Source organism: Apis florea, unplaced genomic scaffold (genome assembly GCF_048593485.1).
Source record: "Apis florea isolate Af1SG1 unplaced genomic scaffold, ASM4859348v1 contig_1914_pilon, whole genome shotgun sequence".
Lineage (NCBI taxonomy): Eukaryota > Metazoa > Arthropoda > Insecta > Hymenoptera > Apidae > Apis > Apis florea.
The window spans coordinates 1,072,757-1,093,718 of NW_028256504.1; the positions used below are offsets into that span (position 1 = coordinate 1,072,757).

The 20,962-nt window shown below is 24.5% G+C and overlaps 3 protein-coding genes across 4 annotated transcripts; all 3 read right to left on the reverse strand.

Moving 5' to 3' along the window:
• Nucleotides 1-2,327: 2,327 nt before the first annotated feature.
• On the reverse strand, nt 2,328-5,632 carry Mrjp1 (major royal jelly protein 1). Its single transcript, XM_012488578.3, has 7 exons — nt 5,530-5,632; nt 5,224-5,450; nt 4,947-5,110; nt 4,643-4,864; nt 3,737-4,020; nt 3,283-3,415; nt 2,328-2,678 (listed from the first exon to the last, which is right to left on the reverse strand). The coding sequence occupies exons 2-7, from the start codon at nt 5,444-5,446 to the stop codon at nt 2,403-2,405; spliced, it is 1,302 nt and encodes a 433-aa protein (XP_012344032.1). The 5' UTR covers nt 5,447-5,450; nt 5,530-5,632; the 3' UTR covers nt 2,328-2,402.
• Nucleotides 5,633-8,312: 2,680 nt separating this feature from the next.
• On the reverse strand, nt 8,313-12,277 carry Mrjp3 (major royal jelly protein 3). The gene is made up of 7 exons (XM_003695108.4): nt 12,087-12,277; nt 11,775-12,010; nt 11,464-11,627; nt 11,163-11,375; nt 10,238-10,521; nt 9,787-9,919; nt 8,313-9,077 (listed from the first exon to the last, which is right to left on the reverse strand). Exons 2-7 carry the CDS (start codon nt 12,004-12,006, stop codon nt 8,445-8,447), a joined length of 1,659 nt encoding a protein of 552 aa, XP_003695156.2. The 5' UTR covers nt 12,007-12,010; nt 12,087-12,277; the 3' UTR covers nt 8,313-8,444.
• A 1,952-nt stretch (nt 12,278-14,229) lies between these two features.
• Y-e3 (yellow-e3) lies at nt 14,230-20,926 on the reverse strand. 2 transcript variants are annotated; one of them, XM_086914635.1, is made up of 8 exons: nt 20,884-20,926; nt 20,542-20,579; nt 19,947-20,125; nt 18,606-18,807; nt 17,837-18,015; nt 16,532-16,995; nt 15,744-15,987; nt 14,230-15,183 (listed from the first exon to the last, which is right to left on the reverse strand). In XM_086914635.1, the coding sequence occupies exons 3-8, from the start codon at nt 19,947-19,949 to the stop codon at nt 15,001-15,003; spliced, it is 1,275 nt and encodes a 424-aa protein (XP_086770761.1). In that variant the 5' UTR covers nt 19,950-20,125; nt 20,542-20,579; nt 20,884-20,926; the 3' UTR covers nt 14,230-15,000. The 2 variants fall into 2 exon arrangements, with proteins under 2 accessions (XP_086770761.1, XP_086770756.1); XM_086914630.1 differs by having other exon boundaries at nt 19,947-20,230.
• Between the last annotated feature and the right edge of the window lie 36 nt (nt 20,927-20,962).

Sequence of the window (20,962 nt, forward strand, 5' to 3'; positions counted from 1 at the left end):
ACACATTCAGAATTCGAAAGTTCGATCGAAACTTAAATTGGCATTTGATACTTTTTCATATTTGTTACTTATGACCAGCATATATTTATACGTAATGAGCAAATGTGAAAAATTAATAAAGAAAAAGAACCATCTTCTTAACATTTAAATCACATAACTTGAAGAATCTAATCATATTTTATAATTTCGCAAATATTTTAATTTTATTTATCATTCTTCCCATCAAACATTTGTTAATAGTCGATTCTGTGACTTAACATGTTTGCTACTACACGTGACATATATGCGCGAGTTTAATTTTTATGCAAGGATCGAAATACTATGTTTTCTTATATTTGTAGAAAAATATAATATTTTTGGATTATTTGTAAAAAAGAAGTAATTAAAGAAATTCAAAAATAGATATACAATTATGTTAGATATATTAAATATATTACTAGTTAATAATCACGTGACGCTAATTATCTACTATCGCTTATAACTATATTTCTGACATTAATTTTTTCGAAGCTTATTTATATTCGACAAAATTGATTAACGTTTTTTATCTTTTTCTATATTTTTATCATATCGTGTAAAATTAATATAATCAAATTTTTTTTCCTTAAATGGCGAATTTTTAACATTGAAAAATTTAAGTAGCCTTTAATTTTTGATGATCAAATTGTTGAAATTGGTAGAACTTTTATTATTCGTGATTTTCATAATTTAACATCATTTTGAAAAGATGTTTAATATAAAATGGTTTCGTATAACAAAAATTGTGGTATTATTAAAAAAGAAAAAAAAAGTATATATGGGAAATATTTGTATATTAACAATATATTCTTTTTTGTCAATAATCTATATTTGTTCCAACAGCTATATCATTTATAAATCTATACAAAAAAACAATATTAATTTTAAACATTGTTTTAACATTTCTTTAAGTCCAAAAATATTCTGGGCTCTGAATTAAAAATAAATTATTATCATATTTACTAATATTTACTGATAAATCTAATCTAATATTAGTTTTTTGATTTTGTAATTCTTAACTTCTTCTTTCTAACTTTCATTGTTTAGACATTCAAAAATTTCATATTTCTTTGAAAAATTTTCTTCATGATCCATAAATATATCTTATTTAAAATTAAAAATGTTGGAAGAAATCCTCAGAATTATTAATAATCAACGTATAATTTATTGTCTGTTATACATTTGTTACACAAGATATGAATTATTAATATTCATAGAGAATCGATTTAGAGTTTCAAAAGAAACATAAAAATCGATATTTACAAAAATATTAAAGCTTGTTTATTAAGTAATAAACAATTTAATATATTCAATTATGGAAAGAAAGTGAAATATATATATATATTTCTATCTTTTTATTTAATGCAAATTCAAATTCTTTATAAATAACTTGATAAATAAATATTGACCATCATATTGACTTTTTTTTGAATCTTTAAAAATGTTCCATGAATATACTGATGCATTTTATATCAATGCTTTATCTAAATAATATTCAATAATAAATAAAAAGAATACTAATAATCATTAATAAACTGTAAATTTTTTTTATTTAAGGAGGTATGAAATGAATTTTATCAAACCAAAATTTTTTTTTTATTACTTATAATTTTGAAAATATTAATTTTTCTATTTCACTATGCTCTACCATTGAAATTAGTTTAATTTCCATCTGTGACAAATTTGGAGAATATACGAAATCACATTATCTTCATTTTTATATCAATAAAAGCAAATCACCTGATGTGATTTAGCTTTCGCCAATTTTAATGATGGAGAGATAATTATATAAGATATTTATATATTTGGCAATCCTGTTCATTGCAAATGATAATCTCAGCCATGTGTGATAGACAAAGTGTTAATCAAAATATATAACATAGAAGAAAAACTTTTTTTTTTACTTTTCTCTTTTTTTTTTCATTAATAAGAAATCTTTTTTTCTTTCTCTTTGTGATTACGTTTTAAACTAGATGAAAAGAAAGAAAGAAAGAAACAGCCAAGAATGAAACATTGATAAAACAATTTTTTAAAAATCGATGAAATAGTTTTAATAATTGTTGTACAAAATTTAGAAGAAATATTATTAAATTGGTTATTAGAAATTGGTAATAAAATTCAATTTTTTTCAGATTTGATGTCTCATTATTAATTACGCTGTTATTTTATAAATATATTATATTCTAAATCGTTGAGTTTAACTTGCAATATTATATTCACTTGCTCATTCATATCGAATAATATAATATAAATACAAGTACGTGCTAATATTATTATAGTTTTTAAAAGGTAATAATAAAATTGAAATATATTATGCGAAAACAATATTTATTTTATACATTCATAATGGAAAAAAATTTAATACATATCAAGAAAGACAGATTTTACAAATGTACTGAAATTTTGAAGGGTGTGTCGTCCTTATTATTATTTTCGCAACGAGTGTTTTGTATCAATTCATTTACATTTGCGTTCAAAATTCGGAAGTTTACGTCATCGAAGTTAAGATCATTATTCACCATTTTCTGCATTCTGTTACTTAAAACCAATATGTATTCACTGTTTATATACCTATCCAATATAGGCACATGTGGAAGTGCTTCCTTAATCTTCATGCCAACGATCATTTGAAGAGTTTCATTATTCTGAGCGACGGTACGCTGTAATTTTAAAATAGTTTTCTTATTATTTATATTCCTTTTTAAAAAATATATTGTCATTCAAATGTCAACGTATTTAAAAACTCTAAAATCACGTTTATATTAAATAACTTTTAATCCGATTATATCCGATATTTCGATCAAATCAAATTATCTCTTATTAATTTAATTACCAAAAGTGCAAATTCTTCTAATCAATTCAAAGTAATACATTTCAATTAAAAAAATAATTAATATAAACATAATTTTAGAAAATAAAATGAAAACGAAAATATTATTAATATATATATATAAAAAGTACTAATATAAATCTAGAGACATTTCTTTCTTCACTACTAACGCTACATTCCTGCATGAACTAAATAAACAATGTTATATTATCCCCACTACATTACATAGAAGTACATCACGTGACCAAAGACAAATGTTGCATCATGTCACGTGACTCGTTTCTCTGTCAAATCTAGTAGTGGATGTTTTGTTCTCATGCGAAAAATCATATTCTCATCACTACATCACTACTACCACATCACTAGTGCATGTGATAGGAATAAATGTGACAAGAAAGTATGACAAAAAATAAAAAATATTCGCAGTTACTAACAATATTGTGTCTTTCAAGTGGTCGATGCTCGTTCCAGCAGCCAAGAGCTGAATCGCCTACCAGTCCGAAGAAGAGAACGCCATTTTTTGATACTACTTTAGCGGTCGATTGGGTATCCAAAATATTTTGGACTCTGAAATCAGTAAAAAATGTGGAATTAACTTAAAAGATGTAACATATCTATGATATCGATTCTAAAAGCTATAGGAAATGTTGTTGTATAATAACTAATAAGTATAATAAGTTTGTATAATAAGTTTTATTTATTAAATTGTAAGCAATTTAAATTTACATTAGACAAAGAGAGAGTTCTATCCATTTTCAGCCTTGTTTTATCTATTTCAATATTTCAATATTTAAAATTATATTAGTCAGAATTCACAAGTTGGAAAATTCTAGAATTAATTCTGAATATAGTAACATTCTATTTAAAAGTAAACTTAATTTTATTTACCCTTCGTAATGCACGCCATTCTGTTGATAATCAGATGTTTTGAATTGTTCCGTGTTAACAAAATACAGACTGGTAGAAGCCTCAGGACTGTAATAGAGATTGTTAGTCATGGGACTAAGGGCCATTCCAGAAATTCCATTTTGCATTGTAAAACTTTCTCCATTGATCGTCATTTTGGTATATTCAGGATCGTAATTGAAAGTGTTGGAAGTCAATCGATGGAAGGAATCGTCAGAATTATGATACACGATTAAACCTTCACCTTTATCGTCCGCTATGTATACCTGTTGTATCATCATTATCATGGTATGATTATATTGTAATCAATAACATTGTTCAATAAATTTCAACTTTTTCTTGATTTTGTAACTTTCAAAAATATTTTTTATAAATGTTAATGCATTGAATAAGAATTCTGCAGTCTGTTTCTCTTAGAAAATTGTAATTTTTCGATTTTGGAAATATTTTATATCTTTGAAATATTCATTAATATTGCTCTTTAAAATTAATTCTCTTGGACGAAATAATATAAGTAATTATAAATATATTTAAATAGAAAAACATTGAAAATACATTCATTTTTGTTGTATATATATAATATATATATAAAGAGAGAGATATTACATCTTTCTGCCAAAGAAAGCATCAAAGAAAATTACAAAATCATCTCTTTTTATATAAAAGCAAAGCAATATATAAGAAATATTCTAATTTTTTATCTTAAATTTCAGGTATTTAACAGAATTATTTAACAAATATTATTTTAAAAGTTTTATCATTTTGCAATATTACTTTTCTAATTTAAAGCTATATTTCCAAATGAATTTCTTGAATAACACAAAAGTGAAATGAAAAATTTCCAAGAAAATAAAAAAAGTTGCTTACTTTTATAATTTATAAACTCACCATAGTTTCGCTATTTATATCGCAGTTAAGAGCTTGAACAGCTAGAGATGATAGTCTTCCCTTTCCTGTGGTGGTATTTACGGCAATATCATGCGGTATCTGGACTTGCTTGAGCAATTGCGAGGTATTCAGGTCAAAGGCGAGCAGTTTTGGAGAACACATGGGTTGAGTATTATTGACAAGACCAGAGTCCAGAACCCACAATCTGTCGCATTTGTCGATCTAAATATCACATAACAAATGAATCTTCTTTTTCTTTGGGAAATTAATTGTGAAGGTAATCACAGAGACAATATCCAATTACCGCAAGTTTGGTGGCGCTCACGATTCCAGAGCAATCGTCATACTTGGCAAACGACCAATCGGGATAAGGTTGTAGAAGAGGTCCACCATCACTGATTTTGTTAGAAATCACATTCAAAGAGGAGGGTACACCATTGTATCTTAGCATGGTGACGAAAATCTTACCTTGAATAAGAAATGAAAAAAGGTTTAATATTTTTTAAACCGTAATTATTGGATATTAAATATTTTGGACAAGTAAAATGCAATATTAAAATATTTAATATGATATAATTTACCATGCCATTGATCAATGTCGGACGGATAATTATTCCTATAGTCGTATTCGCCAGATAGAATTGCATCTTGTCTTCTTTCATCGTTACCGAAATCGTAATCAAAGAATTTCCATTCGTGAAGGACGTTCAACGATTTGTTTAAAGATTCTCCTCGAAGAATACTGCCTGTCGTACCTTGACAAACTATGCCAAGGCATACCACCATAAACAACCACCTTGTCATTTTTCTACAAAATATTTCGTCTTGTCAGATAATAATAAAATTGTCATATAAATATTACAATTGAGATATATGGAAACACTTACCTAGACTGCGAGTAACGAAGCAATGGAGATTGTACGTGAACTGCAGGAGCTGTTGAATTTTGACCAACGATCGGTCAAATATATAGGAGGTAATGACGTATACTTCATCACGTATTATAGAGATAAAGTAAATTGTATTTTTGACTTTTTTTGAAATTATCTTGTTTATCTTGTTATAGATATGTTGTAAAGGATTAGAATGTGACAGGTTATAATTTATATTCCCTAAAAAGATATTGTTTAAATAGAAATTTTACAAAATTTCGTTTATCTATTATGTCGCATTATTTTTCTTTGTTTGTGTCTCGCTTCAGCCGTAGTTCTGGAGTTAATCAAGATAATGATTAATTCTAAAAAAAAAAGTATGTGGAATAATTTTTTAAAAATTAAAATAGTTATATCGAAAGATATTACGTTTATTAAAGCTTTATTTCATTTATTTAATTTATTTAGAAATTATTGCAATTAAAAAAAAAGTTGGTGCAGATGGTCAAAAAATTTCTAAAAATTCAATTTCTTTTGCAGATTGATTTGATGTAACGAGAGTACTTTATTGATATGTATTATTTAAAATTCAAAAATTCAAGTTATCGAGATTTAAATTGCCATTTGATATTTTTTACTCAAAATCAATAGATATTGACATAGAGTTGATTGTAAGTATGAAAATTAGTAAAATGGTTCCTTGATATTTAAATCATTAATACCTTGAAAGTCTTATTAGTAATCATCTTGCAATTTCATAATTATATTAATTTTATTTATTTTTCTTTCCATTAAATATTTGCTAATTTAATTGATTCGATGATTTAATATATTTACTACCATTCCTCATAATAATAAATATATAATATAATAATATACATAATAAATATTAATTTTCTTTTATTTGATTTTCATAAAAAATGATTAAAATATATTTTTATGTTTGAAAAAAAATTCAATTAAAATCATTTAATTAAAAAATGAAAAGTAATAAATAATTAAAAAAGAAAAGTAATAAATAATTAAAGAAATTTAAAAATAGATAAATAAATGATTGTATTGCTAGTGATTAATATCACTATACTCTATCACTATGCTTGTATGTTGTACCTCAAACTTACTATCTCAGAAAAATGATTAATATACGCTTCTAATTTTTTTCTACATTTTTATCTATCATGTAAAACTAATATAATTAATATAAAAACTGATATAAAATATTTTTGTTTAAATGGCGATAAAAACTTGTTAATTTAACAAGTTTAAATTGTTAATTTAATATGCATAAATTTTTACATGACTTTAGAAGAACTTAATTTTTAAAATTAAAAAATTTATATTTAAATAAAAAATAAATAAATTTATGATTTCATAACCGAGTTAATAAAAAAATATTTAATTATTTAATCATGATCTTGATCAATTCAACATCGATTACTGTTATTATTATATTATTATTATAATAATATTGTGAAAAAATGTATGTTTATAAAATTTTAAATATAAATGGTTTTACATAACACATAGGAATTAGAGATTATTAAAAAAGAAAAAAAAAGAATATTTGAAGATATAATGATTTACTAATAGCTAATATAAAAATATAAAAGAAAGTCTATTGTATACATCTGTCGCAACAAACATATAAACGATATTCTTGAAGAATCGATTTAAAAGTAAAAAAAAAAAAGAACGTAAAAATTGCAATGTATAAAAGTATAGATTGAAGCTTATTTATTATATTATAAACAATTTAATGTCAATTGCGTTACAAAGATAAAGTGAAACATGACAAATACAAATTGTTTCATTCTACTTATATCTTTCCATTTAATGAAAATTCAAATTCCTTATGATTTAATAATAAATAACTAACATTTATACTTCTTTTAATCTAAAGAACCAATTTCTTAAAGATGTTCAAAATATTATCCTATATTAATGCTTGATCTAGATAATATTCGATAATAAATAAAAAGAGTAATAATCATGGGTTAAAAAAAATAATCATTTATAAATTATAAATAATTTTTTATTTTTGTTAAAGCATTTTTTTGATATATTTATGATATAATATTTTTAATGTTAATAATTTTTAATGTTAATCCAATCAAAACTGTTTAATTTTGAACATATTATTTTTTCTATCTATGTTCAGTATTCTATTCTTTCTACTATTAAAACTAGCTCAATTCCCCTGTGACAAATTTGGTAGAAGAATCATTTATTTCCATTACCATTGGTATATTACAAACAGAGGCACGTTACATGACACGATACAACGCTTAACTTTGGCTACTTTTAATAGCAGAGAGAATACCTGCTCATTAGTAAGTGATAATCTCAATCATGAATAATAAATAAAGAATTAAAATACATAATATAAAAGAAAACTAATATCAAAGAATATTCTCTTTCTATTCTACTTAGGCAATAATTACCAAAATATATTAATGTTGGGATAATTGTCAAAGAAGGTTTAAATTAGAGATGAAATCAATGAAGTATCGTTATGTACTTTACAAATAAAGTTGTTTAAAACGATGATATCTTTTATTTTAAATAATACAATTTTTTTCCACATTCTATGTCTCATTACAAATCATTTTCTTCAAATTTTTTTATTTAACTTTTACTTATTATTTTATCTATTACTTTACACACTCATTCATTCATTCACTCATTCATATTGAATATAATGTTAGAAATATAAATAATACAAGTATATGTTAATTTCTATATTTTTTTTTTATAATTTATTATAATTTTTAAAAGTAGGGTAATAAAATTGAAAAGTATTATGCGAAAACGATATTTATTTTATTTATTTATAATATAACGTGAAAAGATTTTGAAAAATTTAATTTACATCGAGAAAATATTTTAAAAAATAATTTGGTTTACATTCTAATTAATTTAATGTAATTGATTTAATGTGATTTTGAAGAATGACGAACTTGATTATCATTTTGATTGTTACCATTCTGATTATTCTGATTATCATCATTCTGTCTATTATCATTCTGCCTCTTATCATTCTGCCTGTTATCATTTTGTTTATTATCATTCTGTCTGTTACCATTCTGCCTGTTACCATTCTGCCTGTTACCATTTTGCCTGTTACCATTCTGCTTACCATTCTGTCTGTTACCATTCTGCCTGTTATCATTCTGCTTGTTACCATTTTGCATGTTATCATTTTGCATGTTACCATTTTGCTTGTTATCACTCTGCTTGTTACCATTCTGGTTGTTAGCATTCTGACTGTTAGCATTCTGGTTGTTAGCATTTTGATTGTTAGCATTCTGATTGTTAGCGTTCTGATTGTTAGAATTTACGCAACGAGTGTTTCTTATTAAATCGTTTACATTCGCACCCAAAATTCGGAAATTTACTTCGTCGAAATTAAAATTATTGTTTATTATTTTCTGCATTCTGTTACTTAAAGCCAACATATATTCATTCCTTTGAGACTTATTAATTCTGCGGGATTGTTGGCGATCTTGCATGATTTTCATACTAACAACCATTTGAAGAGTCTCTTCATTCTGAGCGACAACATCCTGTAATTTCAAAATAGTTACATTTTTAATTATAGCTTTTTTTTAAGAAACATTTGTTACTATGAAAACATAAATTATATAAATTCAATTATTTAAATGTTGTCAGCTTTAAATATTATATTTATAATTTCCTTATATACGTTGTAAAGAACCACGTTTATATTAAATAATTTCTAATTTGACTATCGAATTGATCAACTTAAATACCTCTACTTAACATAAGTTTGTATAATTTTAATCAATTCAAAATCATAAATATAAAATAATAAATAATTTCAATTGGCCGATTAAAAAATAATTAATGTAAATATAGTTTTATGAAAGAAATTAAGTAACAAGCTATTTATTTAAAGAAAATAAAGAAAAAAATAAAATTAAATAAAAAGATTAGTTTGTAAGAAGATGATAACTTATATAAATCTAGAAACAGATTTATTGTTATCTTCACTAAATATCGCACTTCGAATTTCTGTATGAAAAGAATAAGTGGTTACATTATCCCCACTTTGTTATATGTCACGTGACTTTCCATCAAAAACAAGCGTTTTGTCACGTGACTCGCATTTCTGCCAAATCTAGTAGTGAATGTTTTGTTCTCGTGCGGAAAGTCACATTTAATACTAGTGATAGTGACGTGTGATAGGAAAAAATGTGAAATCAAGAAAGTATTAAAAAGTGTAAGGAAAAGAAAGATTAAAAAAATACTAACGAAATTTTCTTTCTGAAGTACTTGATGCTCATTCACGCAGCCAACACCTGAATTGCTCACGAGTCCGACAAAGAGGACGCCATTTCTTGATACTGCTTTAGCGAATGATTGAGTGTTCAAAATATCTTGGGATCTGAAATTAATAAGGAATGTGCAATTAACCAAGAATATATAAAATGCTGTGAAACATAACTGAAACATCAATTCTATAACAAATGTTAATATCGTTTTATTAGATTATAAGCAATTTAAATTTAAAGGTGGTAGTCTGATAGAGACAAAATTCTATTTTCGTTTTGTTTTAACAGTGTTTCTTAATATTGAAAACATTTCATAGGGAAAAATTTGAAATATTAATAGATTATTTAATAATAACTATTCAGTAATAGCAATAGTAAGTATACTTAACTATTCTATTTCATAAAATTTAAAAAATTATTTTTATATTTACCCTTCATATTGCACGTTATTTTCTTCAAATTGTGATTTCATGAAGGGTTCCGTGTTAACATAATATAAACTGTGAGAAGCAAGAGGGCTATAATAAAGATTGTTCGTCACGGGACTAAGTGCAATTCCACAAATTCCATTTTTAACTGTGAAACTTTCTCCAGCGACTGTCAGTTTGGTATATCTGGGATCGTAATCGAAAGTGTTGGAAGTCAATCGATGGAAGGAATCGTCGGAATTTTGGTAAATGATTAAACCTTCACCTCTTTCGTCTGCTATGTATACCTATTATCATTATTATCATAGTATGATTATTATAATAATATATAGTAATTAATAATACTTCGATAAATTTCAACTTTTTCTTGATTTTGTAATTTTCATATCTGTTCTTATAAATTTTAATATGCTGCAGGCGATTTTGCAGAATGTGAATTTGTGTATATGTGAATTTTTTAAGGAAGATCGTAATTTTTTAATTTAGAAAATGTTTTTTCTTTAAAATCAATTCTTTTGAAATCAATTCTTGATTATTAATTCATAAATATATAAATACATGATAACAATGATCCGAATTAAAAGAACATAAAAAATACATATATTTTTGCTAATATATTTCAAAAATTAGTGATTCAGAAGAAAATCTAATATTCTGTGACATCTTTTTAGTAAGGAAGATGTCAGAAAAAACTACAAAATCAATTTTTCTTTTATTTTTTAAAAATGAAACAATGTATAGTGTATAGTAAATATAAATTGTGTTAGAATTATTTGCAAAATATTATTTTAAAAGTTACGGATTTTATTAAAGCCACATAGAGAATTTCCATTATATAGGAAATAACCAAATGTAAAAGTAAAATAAAATATTTCTAAGAAAAGGAATTTGATTGTTTTTATTTAGTTTAATTGCTTTTATTTCTCACCATAGTATTCGTAGGATCTATAACTTGAACAGCTAGTGATACTAATTCTCCCATTCCTGTGGTGGCATTTACGGCAATATTATGAGGTATCTCGACTTGCTTAAGCAATTTTGAGGTATTCAGATCAAAGGTTAGCAATTTTGGAGAGCACATGAGATTATTATTATTGACAAGACCTGAGTCCAGAACCCATAATCTGTCGACCTTGTCGATCTAAAAATCATAAGATAAATGAATTTACTTTTTCTTTGAAATGAAAAATTAATTCTGAAGATAATCATAGAAAAAAATGTTCAATTACCGCAATTTTGAAAGCGTTCACGATTCCAGAGCAATCTTCGTACTTGGCAAACGACCAATCGGGATAAGGTTGTAGAAGAGGTCCACCTTTACCTTTTTTATTAGTTATTACGTTTAGAGAAGAAGGCACACCATTGAACCTTTCTACGGTGACAAATGTCTTATCTTAAACAAAAAATACAAAACGTAGAATATTTGTACAATAATGCAAAAACTGTAAAATGATGAAAATTATTATTGAATATTAGAAAGAATATTGGAATATTCAAATATTTCTACGAGCAAAATTAATTTAAAGAAAGGATATTTTACCATGCCATCTGTCCACATCGAAGGGATAATTTTTCGTATGGTCATATTCTCCAGATTGAATCGCAGCTTGTCTTTTTTCCTCGCTACCGAAATCATAATCAATATGTTTCCATTCGTAAATCACCTTCATCGAATGTGCCAAATCTTCTGAAGATTTTTTTTGATGAGCGGCGCTTGTGACATCTTGACAAGCTATACCAAGACACACCACCAGCAACAACCACTTTGTCATTTTTCTACAAAATATTCCGTCTTGTCAGATAAATGAAAAATTGCACATAAATATTACAATGAAGTAATAACATAACTTACCTAGGATATTTTCCGAGTGACGAAGCAACACAGTATGTATGCAAACTGCAAGAATTTTGACTAACTGTTGGTCAATATATAGGTTGTAATGACGTGTATTTCACAGAGATAAAATAAATTTTTTTTTTTTCGAAATTTTGTTGGATATTTTTCAAGAATGTGACAAGTATGATTTATATTCTCTAAAGAAATAGTAAAAACTTTACAAAATTTCGTTTATTTGATATATTACACAGTCATTTTTCTTTGTGTCTCGCTTCATATATAGTTCTACTATTAATCGCGATAATAATTAGATCCAAGAGAAAGTATGAAGAATAATTTATTCTATTTTTAAAAATAGAATAATCATAGAAAACATCGTTTATTTCATTAATTTATTTCATGGAGATTTAAATTATCATTTTAAACTTTTTGTTAAAATAAACCAACATATATTCACGTATAATGGGATGAGCATATATAAAAATTGGTAAAATTTTCTTGACTTTCAAACAAATAATAACTTGAAGAGTCTCATTATTCTTAGTCATATTCTCCGATTTTATAATTATTTTAATTTTATTTATCTATTTTTCTATCAAACATTTGTTTGTAAAATAGATTCTATAATTTAATATTTAATAATATTTGCTATCACTTTACACAAATATGTATAATTATTTTAATTTTCATATAGAGAATGATCGCAATATGTCTTTTTATGTTTGTCAAAAAATATGACAATTCGATTATTTGAAACAAATATCTAATATCGCCACCGTTAATCATAATGATAATTTTCATGAAATTTATTTGTATTTGACAGAAACGATTGTACATAGCATAAAATGACTAATAATTACTTGTCTTATCTTTTTCTATCTTATTATCATATATGTGAAAAATTAATATAACCAAAATATTTCTTTTTAAATGACGATAGAGATATGTTAATTAAAATTATCAATATATCAATTTTTATGCTTTTAGAAAAAATAAAATTTTTAAAATATAAAATTTATATTGAATAATTTTTGGCTTTTGGTAAATCGATCACAATCAAATTAAAACAATTTTTAATTATTCATCATTTTGATCAATTTAATGTTAATTATTTTGAAAGTTATGATTATTATATGATACATGGTTTTGCACGTTTATTAGAATTATATGAACATATACATAGACAAAAAATTATAAAATTATATATATAAAACAGTGAGTGTTATGAGTTCGAAAAATCATTGCTTTAGTGCTCATGTGGATTGATGAAATATTCTGACTTCTGAAAATTAATTATTGTCATATTTACTCATTGACTGTGAATGTGCTATATTCGAAATTGTAGTCGAAAGTGTTCGAAACCAATCATCAGAATGAATCATTAGAATTGTAAATAAAATTAACGCATAACCTATTTTGTCTGCTATTCGTACAGACATATTAAAAAAGACGTATTAATATGTTCCTTTAGAAGGTCGGTTTAGAAATATAAAGTTATGTTATATTAGTATATAAAATTGCTTATAACATAATAAATAAACGATATTAACTTCTGTACTTGTTTTAAAGATATTCCATGAATATATTAACGCATTTTATATTAATATTTTATCTAGAACGCGAAAAAAAGATAAGAAGTATAGGTTAGAAAATTATTTATAAGTTGTAAATTATTCTTTTATTTTTTTAAAGCATTTCTTTGATATATAGGAGTTGTGAAATCAATACTACGCTAGAAAATACATAAATACACAATAATACACAAAAATACGTGTGAAAATAAAATAACTTCAATAATAAATTATATAATTTTATATAAAATTTATTTATATATATTAAGTTGTACAAATAAATATCACAAAAAGTGTTTAAAAAAAGATTATTTTTTTATTTCCATTTCTATCTTATATGATAAATACTATTAAATTATAATTTGAAAAAATATTTTTTTCTTATATTTATTTTAACATTATTGTAAAAATAAATTTTAAATTTAATAAAAATATTTAAAATATAATAAACGAGATTGTATGCTTGACATGATGTTTTCTTTTCATTCTAATAATATTATTTCATCATGTTAAGAAATCCTTTCAACATATTCTATCAAGTTGTGTTCTAAAAACTTGTTCTTGTCCAAAATTTCATGAATAATACATTATTTTAATTTATATTTTATTTTCTATCAATTACATTTTATATAATAATAACTTCTATCTCTTATTTTTATTTCTGGTCAAAATATTTTCTATTCTATATATGTTTTTTTTATTTTTATAACAATGTGTTTATCAAATTTCATTAATTCTTCTTAATTCTTAATTATTGGATTTATTTGAAATTATTTTTATTTTATCAAAATTTTATTTTAAATTTTAATAGTAATAACTAGTAAAAGTACAAAAACTAGAAATAAAATATTCTATAAACAAATAAATAAACTAACTTAATAAATATGGGTAAATAAATAATAATTGATAAATAAATCAATAATACAATCCTCATGGTTATTTTTTTATCTGATTCTGCTATTTTGAAATAAAATTTTTGTAAAAATATAAAAACAGCACCACGAGCAACAATAAAAACTCATTCTCAATCGATATTTTCTTTTAAAATAATTACTTCTTTCCTGATTAATATGATAATCACAATTTCATTCATCTTTCTCTAATTTGAATTTTTCCAATTTATCTTAAAATCTTTCGTTATTGATCCACGAAGAATACGCACTTGCGGTATTAATATTAAAAGGATTTTGCAAATAACTATGATAATGATAATGATGATTTCTAAAGTAATTTCGAGAATAATACGATTCGAAATAATCGTTTATAAAAAATGGTGTACTCTTGAAAATCGGGTGCCGCCACGATGGCCAGGAACTATGATAATAGTGATTGGAGAATTGCTCGTGGCGCCATGATCCTCATTGAGATATAAAGCGACCTGAGCTAGACACATCACATTTAGTGCCACGAACTAATTCATCTACAAATCCAGCTTGGATTCTGAAGTTGATCTCGTCAGAATTCAAAGTACCACTCATGTATTTTTGAAATGATATCGTGAAGACCCACAATTCTTGTCTATCTTTTTTGGATGTTATGATCTAAAACAAGATATATATATATATATGTATTAGTATGAAAACTTGATCAATTATTAGTTAGAAGATATATATAACCAAAAATCTATTCTGGATACATCCTAAATCTAATTCTAATCTATTTCAAATCTTAGAAGTACAATATGTAAATTAAAAGTTCGTCAGTCTAAACTCAATCAAAATCTAACTTAATCTATTTAATCTTAACCTAAAATTTCAAATTCAGAAATACGATGTATAGATTGAAAGTTTATTTCTTCTTTATATTTCCTATTATATTTAGGAAAATACCAAGTTTACAACGCATCTTCAGTTATAAAAGCTTCAACTCGAAAATAATTTTTATTTATAATAGTACTATCTTATGTATTACGAAGATCTTATATATTACTTTTGAAACATGATATCGAAAATATATTTACATTTCGAAAAATAAAACGTTTACACGAATAGAAAAATGTCATTGAAAATGATAATACATTTCAAGCTCAACAAAATCAATGAAATGATTTTTCTTGTATTTTAAACATAATAATTACCAATATCAGATTATATATATGTACCTTCATGCCAGACGGAAACTGCAACGTCTCTGGATCTCTGACGATTATCTCAATATTATTTCCTCCGTATTCGATAAAATGCTCGCTATTCCAGCATCCAATCGCTAGATCAGATAACAATCCGAAGAAAAGTACTCCGTTACGATCCATAACTTCGGCGACAGACTGCGAAGATCTTTCAATTGAGAATGGTACGAATGATCTTGCGGCAGCCTCGGAATTCTCATTGAAAAGAGTGTAATTTCTAGGTTAGAAAGAATAATTGTGTTTATAGAAATTATATAATAATAATAGAAATTTATCGACAAAACAGTGAATAATTTAAGAATTAAATTATTAAATTAAATTAAATATTTTACTATTTTTTTTTTCATTTTATCAAAAAATTATTTATTCTATAGAAAACATTTAATAGTCTAATAGTCTAAATACTCTATAATAATAATAATAAAGATAATATACTATTTTTTGCATATTTTAATAACTTAATTTTTTGTTACGAATTACTTTTACAATTTACTTTATCAATTTTCAAGTTACAAAATTAATCAAATTTTGAAATTAATTGATTTTTACACAAAATGTATCTAATAGTTTTTTACGCTGAAAATATCAATTTATAAAATGTATTTAAATAAATATTTTACAGAATCAAGAATGAAGTAGTATAACGATAATTATAATATATTCTGCTTGGTTAAAAATCAAAATTAATTTTGCACGATGAATCTACTTCTCAATAGTTCTTTTAATTGATTACCGAAAGTGTTACCAGCGCCATAACTAACCTAATCACAGAAGTGTGCACCCATGATTCGACTCTGCTGGCCAACGAATGAAAGTAAAGTATCCTGTCGTTGTTACGAATGGGTCCCAAAGCGAGGCCAAGGATTCCATCCATCAGGTCGAACGTATCACCTTTGATATTGAATGTGCCATACGGTGGATATGGATAAAATAGATTATTCGTGATTTTCCACGATCTTGAATTTCGGAAATCGTAGACGAGCAACGCGAATCCTGTCACATCAGCAATATAGGCGAACGTATCTTTACATTTGTCTTCTGTGTCTCGAATATCTACAGCTATAGTGACGAATAGAGAGTTCTCTTTGAACTGATTCTGGGGAAATCTGTACATGGTGATTAATTTATTGTCACGTAAAGAAAAGACATGAATCTTTGGCCGACATATTTGTTTTTCTCCTAATATTCCTGTGTCAAGGACCCATAGTCGTCCACATTTGTCTATCTGTGTAAAAAGTAAGTAGATATTAGGTTTTATAAAATATTTCTTTTAATTAAAAAATAATCGAGCTAATGAATTTATCTAAAGAAAGAAAATCATGTTTGTTTCTTAGATGGTAGCCTAATCAAACTTATGGAAATCATAACCATACAATATACAATAATATATATATCAAATAGTATATATATATATATATCAAGCGATTTTTAAAGATTTTAGACTCGGAATGTAAAAGTTCATGTACATAGAAGAATAGATTAAAGTTTATTTTATTAAATTATAAATAATTTTATTTTGCATTAGAAACGCCGGTAAATATTTTCTGAATACCAGTGAATTTGAAATGTTTGAACTCATAATCCATTCTAGAAAATATTTTTAACTTTTCATTTATTACATGTCTTTTTCTTGCTATCATATTTATATATTTTAAAATTTTCACCGAGAAAAATGTTGTTATAACACAATACGCTATGAATATTTATTTATATTGTATATTTTTATTCACAAAACTAAATTAGAAATTATGTATAAATAATCATTCGTTGATACGTTATCATTTAATGATTTCAATTCAAATAATGCATGAATAAATATGGGAATTTCCTTATTTATTATTAACTGTTAGGAATTATCCATTTAAGACGCGACACTCTCACATTAAATAAAGAGAGATATATAATTACATAATTACGTGTTAGAGGTAAATCAAATAAGTCATAAATGTGTAATCATTGTTTTCACATTAATGTGTCATAGCGACAGTTGAGAAGGAATCATACAATTTTTTGAAATAGCAAATTTACCAAGTTTTAAACGTTTAAATAGAAAAAAAAAAAAATACCTGCATTCTATATACACTGGTGAGTCCATCACAATATTTCATATCATTGTAACTCCAACTTGGATACGGGGCTATCAATGGATTTCCATCCACTGATATTTCTTTGGTGACATAACCTAAAGTTAAGGGCACACCATCTTGAATCCTTGGAATGGCCACAAACACTGTTGATTGTTGTTCTTGAAATAATGAATATATGTAATAATATAAAAAAATATAAATTTTTTAAATCATTCAATCTTTTGGAAATAATATTAACTGGAATAAAATAATAACAATCGTCCAAACTCATCTTAAAGTTTAATGTAACCTAAATTTGAACAGATAAAATTTAATACTAAATTATAATAATTTAAACTTGTCAGTGTTTTATTTAATATTTGCATCTCTTATAAAAAATAAATAAGATTAAACATTGAAAAAAATTGAAAAGTTTTTATTTCAATAAACTTTCGTTTTATTTTAAATGGTTTTTCAGAATTGATTGGTGACGTTCTTCTAATAAAATCAACAAAAGATGCAGGAGAATGTCGTTAATTGATCAATATTATTTTCAGAGAGAATAAAATAAAAATTACAGAAATTTCAATTCTTGCAATTATACTATTATTTCGTTATAACTTTACTATAATTTTCTCTAACTATTATATCTATCTTTCCTTATGATCATGATTGGAATATAATCTTATCATTTTTTAATTTAAGATTAAATTTAAATCGAATATAGATACAGGCTTTGTTATGCTATTATTATTTATTTCTTTTGTACCTGTGTTATAGACATCAACGTCGATGGGTAGCGAAACACCAGGAATATAAGATCCATTTTTATTAGCGGCCAATTTGGCAAATTCGTTTGGAAAGGCAAATTCCAAAGCTTTCCATGAGTAGATGTTCTTCAGCTTTTCTTGTGCTTGTGAATCGGCAATTGCCAAGAAGAATAAGACGGCTGAGAAGTAAAGTTGTTTCATCTAAACAAAAACAAAACAAAATTGTTGGAAATATGATTTAATCAGATATTTTACGATTACGTTAGAGAAAATAAATTGTTGGGTGACAATTTATGAAATGCATTACGTAATTTCTTATCTTCTAAGAAAAATTTTTATCTCATAATTATTTTGAATTTTAATTTTTAGAATGTTTTAACTATTATTGTTTTCGTGTTTTATGTTCCTCCGTTGATATTGAAATATTAATGAACATGTTTTTTTTAAACACGATAAAATGTAAGAATTGCAAAAAAATTTTTACGAAATATCGATTAGAAATCGATTTAATTTTATGAAATTAGAAAAAGTATTTATTGTACATAATTAAATCGAGAAAAAAGAAATCACGGATAATAGTTCCAAGTATTTTTTAATAAATAAAAATTTCATTAACTTTGAATCATTTGAATAACATTGATTATAATCAAAATAACGTCTATTTTATAGATTCTTTGAAAGGTTTCGAAAATAAAATTGTCATTAAAAATATGCCAATAAAATGTCAATAAAATAAAATTTATTTCTGTGTTTTCTAATATTTAAAAATATTAAAAAATAGTTTTTTTCCAGTCGACGTCCAACTAATAATTATCTAATTAGCCAATCTATTATCAATTAACTAATAATTTATTATTAAATACTAATTATTAGTAATTATACAATGATAATCATTAATTTTTAAATGTATTAATTATTAAATATTATTTTTAGTAATTCATGATTAATGCTCAAATTTACTAAATTAATTAATTTTTTATAATTTAATAATATTTTTTTCTCTTATTTTTTCTGAAGATGAGTGTTCATCATCATTTGAAATTGAAAATCGCTTTGAAAATCTCAATATCCACATTTGTACAAAATATTCTCGAAAATTTTATTCTCAGATATATCCACACCCTTATACATTCTTTTCCAAAAATATTTGAATAACTTCTAGGTATCATATTTCGAAAATTAAAATTAATTAAAAACACATTCAATTATCGTAAAATCCAATTCTATATAACTAATAAATAATCCAATTTTACGTAAAATCCAATAATTCAATTCAATTGTTTATCACCCGAATGAAACAATTACGTTCCAATAATTAAAAAATTCATTTGGAAATTTACCATCAAATTGTGAAATAGGGTAAACCACTTCCTTCACCCTTGTCGCTCGTTTTGTCGCGAATATAATCTCTTTTTAGTGTCACTCACCAGAACTTTCACCACTAAAGACTTCTCGATAAAAGTTGTTAAGAATGCGATTATATCTAGTTTTGAATTATACCACTGACTTTTTCACGCTTCTTAACTCGTAATTGTATTATTATTTTTCTTTTTGTGATTATCTTCGAAATTGAAATTAAACTTCGATCGTATAATTAACTTTAAAAATTACTTCTTCTATTTTTCTGTGATCATTTTAGAAATTGTAATCGCTTATTTTTATTTGAAAAATTATATATTTAATTTATAAATAAGAAGAGAGTAATAAGTTTAATATTTAAAAAAAATCCATCAATTAAATTTTCATTATTCTTTTATCAAAACTAACAATATTTCAATTATCTTTATATCTAAATTTTGTCATGTATGACAAAACTCAAAAAATTTTGAAATGGATAAAAAAATAAGATATCTTGGCAAATGTCTATATTGTTACTATTTAATGAGATTTTATATTTTTAAACAGAAAGTTGAAGATAATCAGACAAAATCTTACCAATTATTGATTAAAATTCTTCTCTTTCAAAAAATGAACTTGAAAAAAAGAATAAAAATAAGAATAAAATAAAAAAAAGAATAAAATAAAGAATAAAAAGAAATACAATTTAAATTCCTTTATAAAATATAAATATAATTCATTGACAATATTTCAAAATATTTCAAGATTATCACAATTTTTCTTATAATTATTCTATTATTAATTTCATTCCATAATTAATATTATGTTATTATTAATATTCTTTTCGAAATTTCGAATTTAAAAAATAAATTATACGCGAAATTAGATGATAAAATTAAAAAATTTTCAGCAAGTCTTAAAAAACGGAGATAAATTCACTTTTCAATCGCGATGCTCGCGCCACCACGCTCGATCATCGACTGAGCCGATGATCGTGAATCAAGTACCACTCAAAACG

What these genes read in the sequence shown, in the direction of transcription:
- Mrjp1 (XM_012488578.3), bottom strand. Translation starts at nt 5,446, where the DNA reads ATGACAAGGTGGTTGTTTATGGTGGTATGCCTTGGCATAGTTTGTCAA. An exon ending in CGACATTGATCAATGGCATG is followed by an intron (nt 5,111 to 5,223) that starts GTAAATTATATC and finishes TTCTTATTCAAG; the next exon opens with GTAAGATTTTCGTCACCATG. An exon ending in TGAGCGCCACCAAACTTGCG is followed by an intron (nt 4,865 to 4,946) that starts GTAATTGGATAT and finishes TGTGATATTTAG; the next exon opens with ATCGACAAATGCGACAGATT.
- Mrjp3 (XM_003695108.4), bottom strand. Translation starts at nt 12,006, where the DNA reads ATGACAAAGTGGTTGTTGCTGGTGGTGTGTCTTGGTATAGCTTGTCAA. An exon ending in TGAACGCTTTCAAAATTGCG is followed by an intron (nt 11,376 to 11,463) that starts GTAATTGAACAT and finishes TATGATTTTTAG; the next exon opens with ATCGACAAGGTCGACAGATT. An exon ending in TAGATCCTACGAATACTATG is followed by an intron (nt 10,522 to 11,162) that starts GTGAGAAATAAA and finishes TAATGATAATAG; the next exon opens with GTATACATAGCAGACGAAAG.
- Y-e3 (XM_086914635.1), bottom strand. An exon ending in CGTTGATGTCTATAACACAG is followed by an intron (nt 18,016 to 18,605) that starts GTACAAAAGAAA and finishes CATTATTTCAAG; the next exon opens with AACAACAATCAACAGTGTTT. An exon ending in CCAGTGTATATAGAATGCAG is followed by an intron (nt 16,996 to 17,836) that starts GTATTTTTTTTT and finishes CTTTTTACACAG; the next exon opens with ATAGACAAATGTGGACGACT.